Source organism: Propithecus coquereli, unplaced genomic scaffold, assembly GCF_000956105.1.
Source record: "Propithecus coquereli isolate 6110/MARCELLA unplaced genomic scaffold, Pcoq_1.0 Scaffold163, whole genome shotgun sequence".
Taxonomy (NCBI): Eukaryota; Metazoa; Chordata; class Mammalia; order Primates; family Indriidae; genus Propithecus; species Propithecus coquereli.
In genome coordinates this window covers 3826706-3838266 of record NW_012140858.1, presented here as the reverse complement: position 1 = coordinate 3838266, position 11561 = coordinate 3826706, and the positions used below count along the sequence as shown (strand labels likewise).

Below are 11561 nucleotides of genomic sequence, written 5' to 3'. Positions count from 1 at the left end.
CCGCGCCCCCAGCGCAGCCCCGCGCCCCGGGGCGCCCGAGCAGGCAGGCGGCGCGGCTGGGGCCCCGCAGGCGCCCGCGCCAGGCCCATGGTCCCAGGAGTCCGGGCGCCGCGCTCGCCCCTGCCTCGCTCTTTTTCTGCTTCCACCAAAAAGGAAGAAGAAGCAGGAAAAAGAGAGAGAGAAAGAGATGATCAAACTTTTGGAGGCGGGCTGCTGGCGGCCCCCGGAGGCAGAGCAAGGCCGGGCGAGGGCGCGCGGAGGGCGGTGGAAGCTGCCTCCCCGCCGGCCTGGGGGAGGAGAGGAAAAGGAAGGATTTGGGGGAAATGAAGGCGATTTAAAGTCTCGGCCCGCGGCGGCTCCCCACCTTCCCTCCTCCCCGCGCCGGGCCGCCCTCTCCTGCCCCCTGCTGCCCCCTGCCGGCCGCAGCCGGGGACACAGCCTTAGCTGGCCCACTCCGGCCCCGCCGGGACACCCGCCCCCTCCCCCTTGTAAGGATGGGCAAACTTTCGGAGAGGAAGGGGCTGCCCAAGGCTGCACAATGACTGACACAATCTGATATTAGGAACTTCTGACTCGTGAGACGGGGTCCTCGAATTGGGGATGGAGGTGGAAGGAGAAAGGGGACAGTTTCTACTCCTGAAAGGAACCCAGAGTTCCAGGGACAGAGCTGGGACCAGGACTTGGTGTCCAGACTCCCAGGACAGTCAGTGTCCTAACCCCCGCCGCCCACCAAAAAGATTGCACTCCTGGATTCAGAGCGCCCTGGAGAATGTAGTGGGCGGGCTGGTTAAATGTTTGTCACCGTCCTCTCTCTTCGCACTGCCTTGTGAGAAATGGGAACTTAACCCCCAGCCTCCAGAGTCGACCAAAGACTCCCTCCGATCCCACACGGGAGAGCAGAGCTGCACACCCTGACCCACCGCAAGGTCCCGGGCAAACCTCACACTCCAACCCCAGTCCAGCCCCTGGAAGAGAACCCCCCTCCGCTTCTACCTTCATGACTCGTTCACGGGCAAACAGACTCGCACACTCATTCGCTGATGCACACACACCCCCACACACATCCACATTCACGCCAGGCTGAGACACACAATCACACTTGTTCACATGCAGGCACTCTTCCCGGGTTCACACGAAACACATCCTCTGCTGTCTGGCCTGGGGCGCGCCCTGAGACTCCGCGGACGCATGCACACGACTGCTTACACACGCACAAATGCACACTATCCTGGCCAGATCCCCCCCAACGTACACACCTTTGCGCACACCGCGCACACCCCGCCACGTGCACACACACCCTGAGTGCACACAGTCGCGAGCGCACACCCCCATTGCACACAGCTCTAGCGAGTGCCCACCGCACATGTGCACACACGCATTCACTCCCCATGCGTGTACCCACCTCCCCATAGCGCGCACCTTTGCGCGCGCGCGCACACACACACCCCAGTAGTGCCAGCGCCCCAGGAGCCCCCCGGGCACTTACTGGGTCCCTAAGTGCGAGGCTGGCGGGTCGGTCCTTCCTCCGGCGCCTAACGGCATTTGTATTCATGGGTCCCCGCAGCCGCGGGCGCGGGGGCGGGGGTGCGAGGTCCCCTTCCCTAAACCCGGCGCGGGCGCGCGGAGCGCAGCGGCACCGGGAGGGGCATGGGCGCGCGGGACTGCGCCGCCGGCCCGGTCCGCCTGCGCTCGAGCTTCGGCCGCTCTGCGTCCACGGGCTCCGGCGCGGGCTCCGGGCTCGGGGGGCGGCTCATAGGTGCTGGGGCCGCGGCGCCCGCCGGGCCTTTTGAAGTCTCCGCTGGGGGCGGGGAGGGGGCCCTGAAGGCAGCCTTTTAAACCGTGGCTGCACGCGGGCTTGGTCGAGCAAGGTGTCTGGTTTCAGCAAACCCTAGGAAAAGTCCCAAGCCAGAGAGAGGGGAGGTGGGGGGCGGCGGGGGGAGCCGCATAGCTGTGCGCTGCTTCCTGCAGGGGGCAGAGCACCCATGGCTGCCAGGAGGGAGGCCCGGCGTGGTGCTGCGGAACCGGCAGGCGGCTGGATGGCGCGTGGAACCAGAACCACCGCCAGCCCCGCTGACGGAGTTCTTAACCTCCACGAGGACGAGCCCCAGGGAGTGCAGGAACACCCACAACTGTGCGCAAATTGTGCAAGTTCGTGCGTTCTTCTGAGGAGAGGGGCCATGGGTTTTCCTCAGGTGTTCAGAAGTCCGCGGCTCCTGGCGGTTGCGAACTTCCAGTCCAATCATAGCTGATGTTTTCTGAGCTGCATACTTTGTGCCAGGCAGATCCTGTCTTTATTTACGTTTTTGATACTTCGTTCATTGTGGAATTTTTGCATTAATTTTGACACTTAAAGTATTGCATGAGAATATATGTCTTGATTGCTTGGGGCTTTTTTGGCACCCTGTTAGGTATTTACCTCGATTACTGAGTTTTCTTGGCATTCCCTGGTATTTTGCATCGGTATTTGCCTCGCCCCGGTCCCAGCCCTGACCCAGGCACTGCCTGTTATTGTCTCTGTATATAGATGAAAAAGCTGACATAGCTGGCAGGTGGTGGAGGTGGGATTTGAACCCAGGTCGCCTATCTCCTATCTTCTGCATCTGAGCATGATGATCCAAACCCTACCCTTTAAGGGGTTCTGAGCAGATCTTTCCCAGCCTCCCCAGCTGCATATCCTGCCCCCTCAGCTCCAGTCTTTCTGATGTCTGCACCCAGGCTAGGGCAAGCTTGGCTACTTCGAGGACTTTGTTCATACTGTTCCCAACCAGGTTCTCTCTCTGCCCCATTTCTACCTATTCACAACCTCATTGTCCTTCTAGGTGCAGCTCAAAGCTCACTTGACTCTGGTTAGCTGCTCTGCCCCATGCCTGTATTGTAGCACACATCACATGGTGTTGTCATTGTCAGATCCGTGTCAGATCCACACCCAGCACGGAGCCTGGGACACAATAGATGTTGAAACCATTGGTAATTTAAATGGGTTTTTTTTTTAAAAAAACTCCTACAGTATGCAATAACCTCCGCCTCCCCTGCCGAACAAGACTCTATGGGAAGAGAGTCTGCCACTTCGGAAGCAGGGACAAAGAAACTTCCACATGGTCCTGCCTTCTGGGCATGTACACATTTGTAATGTGTACAGAAGACACGCACAGCAACTTGGAATAGGGAAGAGAAGCTGGATGGGAGACATCAGACACCACCATGTCACGGAGAACCGCCTGTAACTGCATAAAGATAACACAAGGAAAATGTGACAGAAAGATAATAATACAAGGAGAATGTGATAGATGCTATCAAAGAGATACGGATCTATTGAATTGTCAGACTAAGGGATCGAGAGAAACCAAGGAAGGCTCCCAGGAGGGGGTGGCATTGGGATCTTAAAGGGTGTATTGGATAAACATGTAGCCATGGAGGTGTGACATCTCCAGCAGAAGAGTCAAAGAAAGGCCAGGAGGGTGGGATGGATTTCAGGCAGGGTTTGAAGGAGGAGTGGAGGGGGGCAGTGGAGAAACTGTCCAGTTCTCCCCATTGTACCGTATGGGCGACACCACACAAGCACTGGGCACAAGGCCATTTCCAGGGGTTGCATTTTCTCGAAGGCCAGGCAGCAGGTCAGTGGCCGAGAGCTAAGATCTTTCCAAATCTCACCCACAAATCTGAGTATGCAATGCTTAGCACCAGGGAGCCCTCCTCCCCTGAGGACAGCCCAAAAGACCCATGGGAACTCCTTGAGAGCCCAGAAGAATTGACGGCATCCCCTCCCAGGGTCTCACTCTCGCCATCTGTAAAATAGGTGCATCGAACATGATAATGTGCATGGGCCCTTTGAGCTTGGGAGTATGAGACTGTTATTCAACAATAAACCCAATTCAGTAAATCCTTATTGAGGGCTAACTGCATTTTGCTAGGTTGGGAGGGAAATGAGGCTCATGGCCGTCCAGGAGCTCACGGTCAGCTGGACAGAGGAGACACGGATGGACACTGGTGAGAATTCCAGAAAGGGGCCTTGCATTCTGCCTCTGCCGCCTCTTCACCACAGTTTTTCTGCCCAGGTGGCTCCTGACACAGAGCCAGTGACTGGGCATGAACAGTTATGATGGAGGCTGAGTCAAGGAGACACTGAGCTGTTGGCCACCCTGTGAAGGGGACAGGGCCCTGACCAGCCAGTCTAAGCAGGCCATCTCTGTGGGGCAGAGGGTAGTGCCTGGGAACTGGGGGGACGGTGGCTGCCAGGCCCAAGTGGACATTCCAGGGATGAGGCAGAAGGGAGTTCCTGGCCTGGTGGGGACTTTTGGGGACCACATAGTTTGCTCCCTGCTTATTACAATATACAAGTCCCGTGTGTGTGTGTGTGTGTGTGTGTGTGTGTGTGTGTGTGTGTGTAGGAAAGGACGTCCCTTCACAACCCGAACAGTGCTCGGTCAGTGTCAGCAGGTGATGACAACATCAAGTGAATTTCAAAGAGTTGGAAGTTCATCCAGTTGAATGCCCAGGTGGTTCCGTGGTCTTGGCAGTCAGCTCGTGTGTGGCAAATCTGCTGTCAAACACACTAGGGAGACAGTTGTCTTAGGGAATCATCACCCCCCTCCATCAGCTGCAGGCCGCACTCCAAGATCCCAGGCGCCTTGTTCCCTATGCACAGACTGTGCGATGTCACACATTCCTGCTTGCACGTAGTTCCAGGAAAAGTTGGCCAATACAGACGCCTTTGGGCGCTTCCCTTTGTCACAAAGTGAGGACAGAGGAGCCACCCTTGCACACCACTCTGCCTCCCATCCAAGAAGCCAGCCCCACAAGGAGCTTTTCAGATGCATCTCCAAGTATCGTCCCGTCAAAGCCTCTTCTGCAATGACCGTTGAAAACTACAACTCTGAAAGCAGCCAAAGCCTGACTCTGTGGCCGGAATCACTCTGAAAGCAACAACTGCACACTCCCCCCCAGTCGTCCTTTCCCAGGCCCAGCATTCTCATTCCCTCCAACCATGCCTCACCTGGCACTCCGTTCCTATCTTCTGTCATTGTCTCGTCCAAGGGCATCGCAGTTTTTCAATTCACAACTACTGCCGAGTGACCAGAGCAGCAAAGCTTAAGAGTTTGGGTGGCATCTGCCTAGCACAGAGTTGAGCAAGACTATCACCTCCTCCCATATATAGTCTATGCTCCTGTTAATGCAACCTGAGTGCATATTAGCTTTTTCAGCAGTCACACCACAACATTCACGCCGAGCTGATGACCATTAAGAAGCCCTAAGACTTTCTCATGTGCCTCTTCTGGGGCAGTAAAGTTTTATCCCCCTGCATGGAGCCATTATTAAATATGATCCATCCTTTCAGCCTATTCGGATTAATGCTTATGAATAGATATCTCTTGTCTTTGTGGCGTAAGGGCCTATGACAGCATGGTGCTGAACACTAGAAAATGAAACATACTGATTAACAGTGTTACTTTGTACCTATGTGGCTGAGGAGTTTCAGGGTAGTTTGTACCAACTTGCCAGCATTATGTATTGATAGCGATGAGATTAACGATTTGTACCCAGCCTTGGTGAGAACCCTGGAAGGCTCTGCCACTGGGGCTGGTTACATAGCAAGAATATGCCTACGTGAGCAGCTGGAGAGAAGAAACCACAGACCAGACACCACTAAGGGCTTCCTGGCTCTGAGGGGTTCCGTGCACAAGTCGGTGGCCCCTGATCTGAGAGAGAAAGTGCACCCTGGTACGGCGCTTCAAGGGGGGACTGTTGGAGCTCATGCCTGCCCTCTCGAGACTTCTTGCTACCAGGCAGGCTTTGGGTGTAAAGCATATTCTTATTTTAGTGAGTTGCAACATCGTACCGTTTCCTGCAAAGAACGGTAGGTGTGGAAGTCTTGCCATTCTGAGTCCTGTGAGCCTTCCTCAGCAGACACCCTGTCTACCTGCTGTCCTCAGTGCAGGACCCTACGGCGGGCAGAGGCGTCTGCACGGGCAAAAGGGAGATGATGCCAGTTGCTGTGACAGGTAATCGGAGAGGTGCGATTCACCACCCCTCTCCCTTAGAGTGGGTGATTTATTCATCGAGGGGTATTTTTTCCATATTTTCTGAAGCTTTTAAACCAGATTCTTATTTGGGGTCTCACCTGTATAGATATCTGGCTACGGCTATGGTTTTACATGAAGCCCATGCCTGCCTGGCACCTGAGGTTGGCTGTAAGGTGCGCCAAGTTGACACACCTGGGCTACCGTCACCGCGCCACCTCACATCAGCCATGGGACCTTGGGAGATAGACTCCCTTGACCCCTCTGAAGCTGTTTCGTCGTCTGCGAAATTGGGGTAACTGACATGCACCTCCATGGTGATTATTCATCTCTCCCAATGTCGTCAGTCCCTGGGAGGTGAGTCACCCGGTCAAATCCAGCTGGTCTTGGCATGATGTGCCCCTCAAGCTAATGGGGTCTCCTCTCGTCGCCTTGGCCTGCAGAAGCGCTTTTTTCTCTCTTGCCGTCCTTGTCGTCCCTGCTGGCAGTGGCTAACAGCAGGCTGCCTGGTGCAAATCCCAGTTCTAATCTGGGCTCTATAGTTTCGGGCATGTCATTTAACTCTTCGTACCTGAGTTTCTCTATCTTTTGAATTGTGATAATGATAGCATCCCATCTTTTACATTGGTATTATAATAATACCCACCTTGCGCCTATGATCTGAGGGTTAATTAAGTTAATGTATATAAAGCCCTTAGAACAGTGTCTGGTACATGGCAAAAGTACAATAAATATAGATTGTATTTACTACTACTATTACTCCTTTCTCAGATGGTTTAGGTGCCAGTGGCTTCAGAATAAAACAGCATTCTTGAAGTGAACAGCTAAAGAGGACATGAAATCTTCTGCCAAAACTGGCATCGGAGTGTTCTCTTTCCCGGATGAAAATCTCTCTGAAAATCATTTGCCCTTAACTCTGAGGGCCCAGGGACTGCTGCCTTATCCCAGGAAGCCCCCAGAGGCTGGCATCCATGTCCGTATGCCCAGTGGGTGAGAGAACAGAGCACTTCATAAGCCGGGGGGCCAGTCCCTCAAGTTGGCAAAATGAAGCCCACCGAGTCAGGGAGCCCCCAGTGCTCCCATAGAAATGCAGTGAGTCGGGACCAACATCTCTTCTCCCAGTGGTGTCCTGGAGCCGGCTCATCCCTGCTCCTACCGGTTCATGGAGCAGATGGCTAAATTTTCAGGAATTTTGTGAGCTGCTGTCAAACAAGCTATTATTAAAAATTAAATTGCATGAACTTACAATTAAGTAAGTTGTATTAAAAATACGAGGAAATGAATACTCCAAACTCATCTCTTTCTAGTTATTTTACTATATTTTACTATTGTTTGTGCCCTTGAGGTCATGTACGTCTATTGTAAGTGGGTGGTGGAAATACTGTATAATGATGCACTCCTGCGTGTCTCTTCTCAACTCAGCGTTCAGTGACATCACATGGGTAGCTTGAAATTGGCTGTGGTGGGAGTATTTGTACCTCAGAAATTAGCAAATGCCATCAATCAGGGCTCTTTCCCCCAAGACCCTGGTATTAACCAGTTATTAGCTCACCACCGCTGTCTCTTACCTGGGCCAGTGCTCTGCACCCGTTAGGAGCAGGGAGCATCCTCCTCCCCTGGATCTGCAGTCTTGTTTCTTGAGCATAGACCCAGATCTTACTCAATCTGGGGGCATCACTTGGTGCTGTGACCTTCTCTGCCTTCTCGAAGCTTCCTTCATTAGCAACATCACACATTCGAGCTACACTCAGCTCCTCGCAGTTTCTTAAACACAATAGCTTTTTCTTTTCCTCTGGTGCTTTTCGCATTGAGTTCCTTCTTTGAGAGGATGTTTTTTCTCTCCTTTTCTAGATTCTTGTTCTGCAAGATTCAGAAGGTATCTCCTCTGGGAAACCTTTCTCAAAGTCTCCCACGCCCACCAACGCTCACCCCCTTGCAGGCTGTGTAGAGTGGTGTGCTGGTAAATATTTGACAATCAGCTCTCTAGAAATCGAGGGAACCAGCCCTGATTTTTAGCATCTGCCAATTTCCAAGGTGTAAATATAGCCATCGTGGCCCATTTCAAGCTACCGACATGCTGTGTGAATGTTGAAGTGTGAGTGTGAAGTTCGGAAGAGGTGTGCCAGCTGGTCTGAGCCGAGCCCAGCACACCACTGGCTGATCAGAGGGCTTTTCTGTCTCATGGCAGCTGCCCTGTGCACCCCCACAATGCAGCACCTTGCCAAGCCACTTGGAGCCTGAAGCAAAAGGAAAACTCAGTAACGCTTATCCTGTCTTCATTTAAAAGTTGGATCTTTTGTTCATCATAATTTTTTGCATTAATTTTGATTTTTAAAAGAATACTGTGTTAAAGCATGATTTGTCTTGATCACTGAGTTTTTTTGGCACCACGTTGAATTTTTTTCCTGAGATGCATCCTGGCTCTGACCTAATAGCCTATATCACACTGTTACAATTACCTTTGGCCTAGCTGTTTCCCCAACAGGCTGTGAAGCTTGGGGATAGGAATTCATCTCTGTGTTCCTAGGACTTGGCACACAGTAGGTGCTCAATAACTATCGTCTGGCGAGGGAGCAGATGAATAGATAGACGAATCAATCCCTCAGTTCCTTTGCCCATGATAAGACGCACTGATGAAAGACATCTTCTGCTTTTAACCAGGGGCAGGTGTTGAGTGTTTGAGTTTCAGCTGCTCCAATTCAACAAAAATTAACTCTACTCCTGGCCCCTGGGAGCCGGCTCCCATGCTGGGCATTTTCACCAGGGACGATCTGCAGACGCCTCCAGCCTGGGGCAGCAGTGAAAGGAAGTTGGGTCTGGAATGTGGAGACTGCACTGGGACCAGGGTGGGAAGTCACAGAGAGGCAGGCATCTCTGAAAGCCCAGGCCTCAGGAGGTGGCAGAGTTCTGTCTCTGGATGGGTCCCCAAAGATTACCATTTGGCAGGGCAACGGAAAGGAGATTCGAGCAGCAGATACTGCAGGACGATTTCCAAGTCTACAATTTGATGGGTCGTCTGCCATCTGAGGGCACCAGAACTTATTTCTGTGCCTGGCCACTTCCTCACCCTGAGAACCACCAAAAAAGAGTTCTTCTGGAGATGTGGCATCACTGGCTTTCCAGACATCTCACTGGACTACAGTTGGCATGGGGGCAGGCATTATAGCCATGGCCTCTGTCTCTTTCTTTCAGTTTTTCCCCCCCTTTGGAGACAGGGTCTCGCTATGTTGCCCAGTCTGGGCTCTAACTCAAAATCCTTCTACCTCAGCAGCCCAATTAGCTGGTAATACAGGTCTGCACCACCGCATCCACAAATGGCTTCTGTTTCTTAAGCACTTGATCTCTGCTAGTCCCACTGCAAAAACCTTTATGCATATTAGCTCATTCATTGCTCACAAAATCCTCAGATCATGTCATTATTCTCCCCTTTTCACACACAGGAAACAGAGAGGTTGGCAATTTGCCCAAGGTCTCACAGCTGGTCACTGACGGAACTGAAATGCTAACCTAGAACCATCGGATTCTGCAGCCCGTGATCGTAACCACCTCTAAGCAAAGAAAAGAAAATTCTAATACGGACCCCTTTCCAACAATGGTGGCTGTGAGAGCCAAAAACAGGGGTGGCAGTGGGCAGATGCAGCCATTTTTGTCCTTCCTCTGACCTGGCCTTGTCCCCTGCTCCAGACATGTTCCCTGCTCCTCCAGCCCACCCGTCACAGAAGCTCCCAGGGTCCTTTCCACTCACTCACCCCACGCACCTCTCCAGCCAGTCTCCAACGGGGAGTTGGATGTCCCCACAGGGGGCTTATTCAGCTCAAAGACACTTGTAAATTCTCATTTTCAGGGGCCAGAAGAGGGGAAGGATGTGCACAAGCAGTGAGCACCTCTCGTGTGCCAGGCTCTATATACACATCAGGAATCCTTCGACCCCAGAATGAGACGGCAGGTGCTCTCCCCATCCCCAGCTTAAAGACTTGCCTTGTCCAATATGGTAGCCACTAGCCACGTGTAGCTATTTAAATTTCAATTGCTTAAAATTAAAAAAAATATAGAAAATAAGTTTCTTAGTTGCACTAGCCACACTACAAGTACTCAGCAGCCACAATACCGGACGGTGCAAATATAGAACATTTCCATCCTCGCAGAAAATTCTACTGGACAGCACTGTATTGAGTAAGAATGGGGGAGGACTCTGAGAATGACTTGCCTCGAGCCACACAGCGAGTTGTAAACAGAACTGGGATGGGACCCATATTTCTCGCTTCCAAAGACTCTACTCCCAGAGCTTGGAATAGATTTGCCACTGCCTGGCCCCAGAACAAGGAGGATTGTTTGCCTGGGATGGTAGGTCGACTTGGGAAACCAAATAAGAGATCTGAAGACTGTGGGTGAATACCAAAGTGGGGAAAAGGAGCCAGCTGTTCTTAGGCCTATTTTTATCCTGCCCAGATATCCTAGTGAGCTGCCCCCCTCCTCCCTTAGAGCTATTTTTATCTCAAGAGCTGGAATTGGAACCCTGTCTCCCTTGGATGGATGGAGGGATCCACTGACATACAATTCTAGCATCAGGACCCCGCCACCCCTTGCTTGACAATTTCTAAGGAGGGTTCATACCATTCTCTAATGCTAGTCGTATACCAGTTGGTGAGGCTACCAGAGTAATCAGTGCAAGCCCCAAATTACAGCTAGGGAAACTGAGGCTTAAATGGGTGCAGCGAGCTGTTTCAATGACTCATATGTGCTAAAGCTGGGATTTAAACTCAGGCTTAAATAGGTCCCTCCTTTTGGGGTGGGGAGTGGATTTCCCAGGAGGGGCGTCTGTAGAGTGATGGAAACCAGCCTGACTTTGTTGCAGGGCCGCAGACCACCCCTTTCTGGCTGAGCAGACAAGCTGCTCCACAGCTTTGAGCTTCTCTCCCCTGGTGCATACGCAGAGAATTCTAACCTTTCTCTTGCCTTCTGCATAGTCTTGCTGGGACTCTGGCCAGTGAAAACGCTTTCAGGAAGATGGAATCCACCCAATGCCCGGGGAAGATTTTATCACCATCATCATCATCATCATCATCAACATCAGCTGTGAAATCTAACATTGCATGCAATCCCCATCCTTCCCCCTCTTTGGGCCTCAGTTTCCCTGCCTGAAACTTGAGCAGTTTGGCCGGGAGAATCTCTACAGGGCCTTCCTTCCAGCGCCGGCTTGCCGTTTCTATGACCCCATTCATTCAGTCAACAAGTGTTTATTGAGCTCGAGCAGCCTGACACGGTGGGGAAATGCAGGACCAGCCTCTCCAGAAGGCCCTCTGTCCGGGCCACCTCAGCCACATGCGCAGATTTCCTTGTGTTTCCAAAGGCGATTTATGGGAAACATGTTATTCACCAAAACACGCTCGCCCCATCTCTCGGGGAAGAAAAAAAACCCTTCAACCCCACCAGGAACGGAGCTAACAGAGGACAGAAACCCACCCTTGTTCCTCTGGGCACCTTTCCAGGGGCTCACGTCCCTGTTGAGAAGGGGGCAACTGTATGCGGCCGTGTGTCTCTCTG

At 52.4% G+C, this 11561-nt stretch overlaps 1 protein-coding gene across 1 annotated transcript in view; it reads right to left on the bottom strand.

The window, feature by feature from the left end:
• COL27A1 (collagen, type XXVII, alpha 1) overlaps positions 1 to 1754 on the bottom strand; it is a 146383-nt gene extending 144629 nt beyond the window's left edge. Inside the window, exon 1 of the mRNA XM_012641139.1 lies at positions 1638 to 1754. Coding sequence (XP_012496593.1) covers positions 1638 to 1754 — 117 coding nt within the window. The remainder of the gene's footprint in view (positions 1 to 1637) is intronic.
• Positions 1755 to 11561: the final 9807 nt, after the last annotated feature.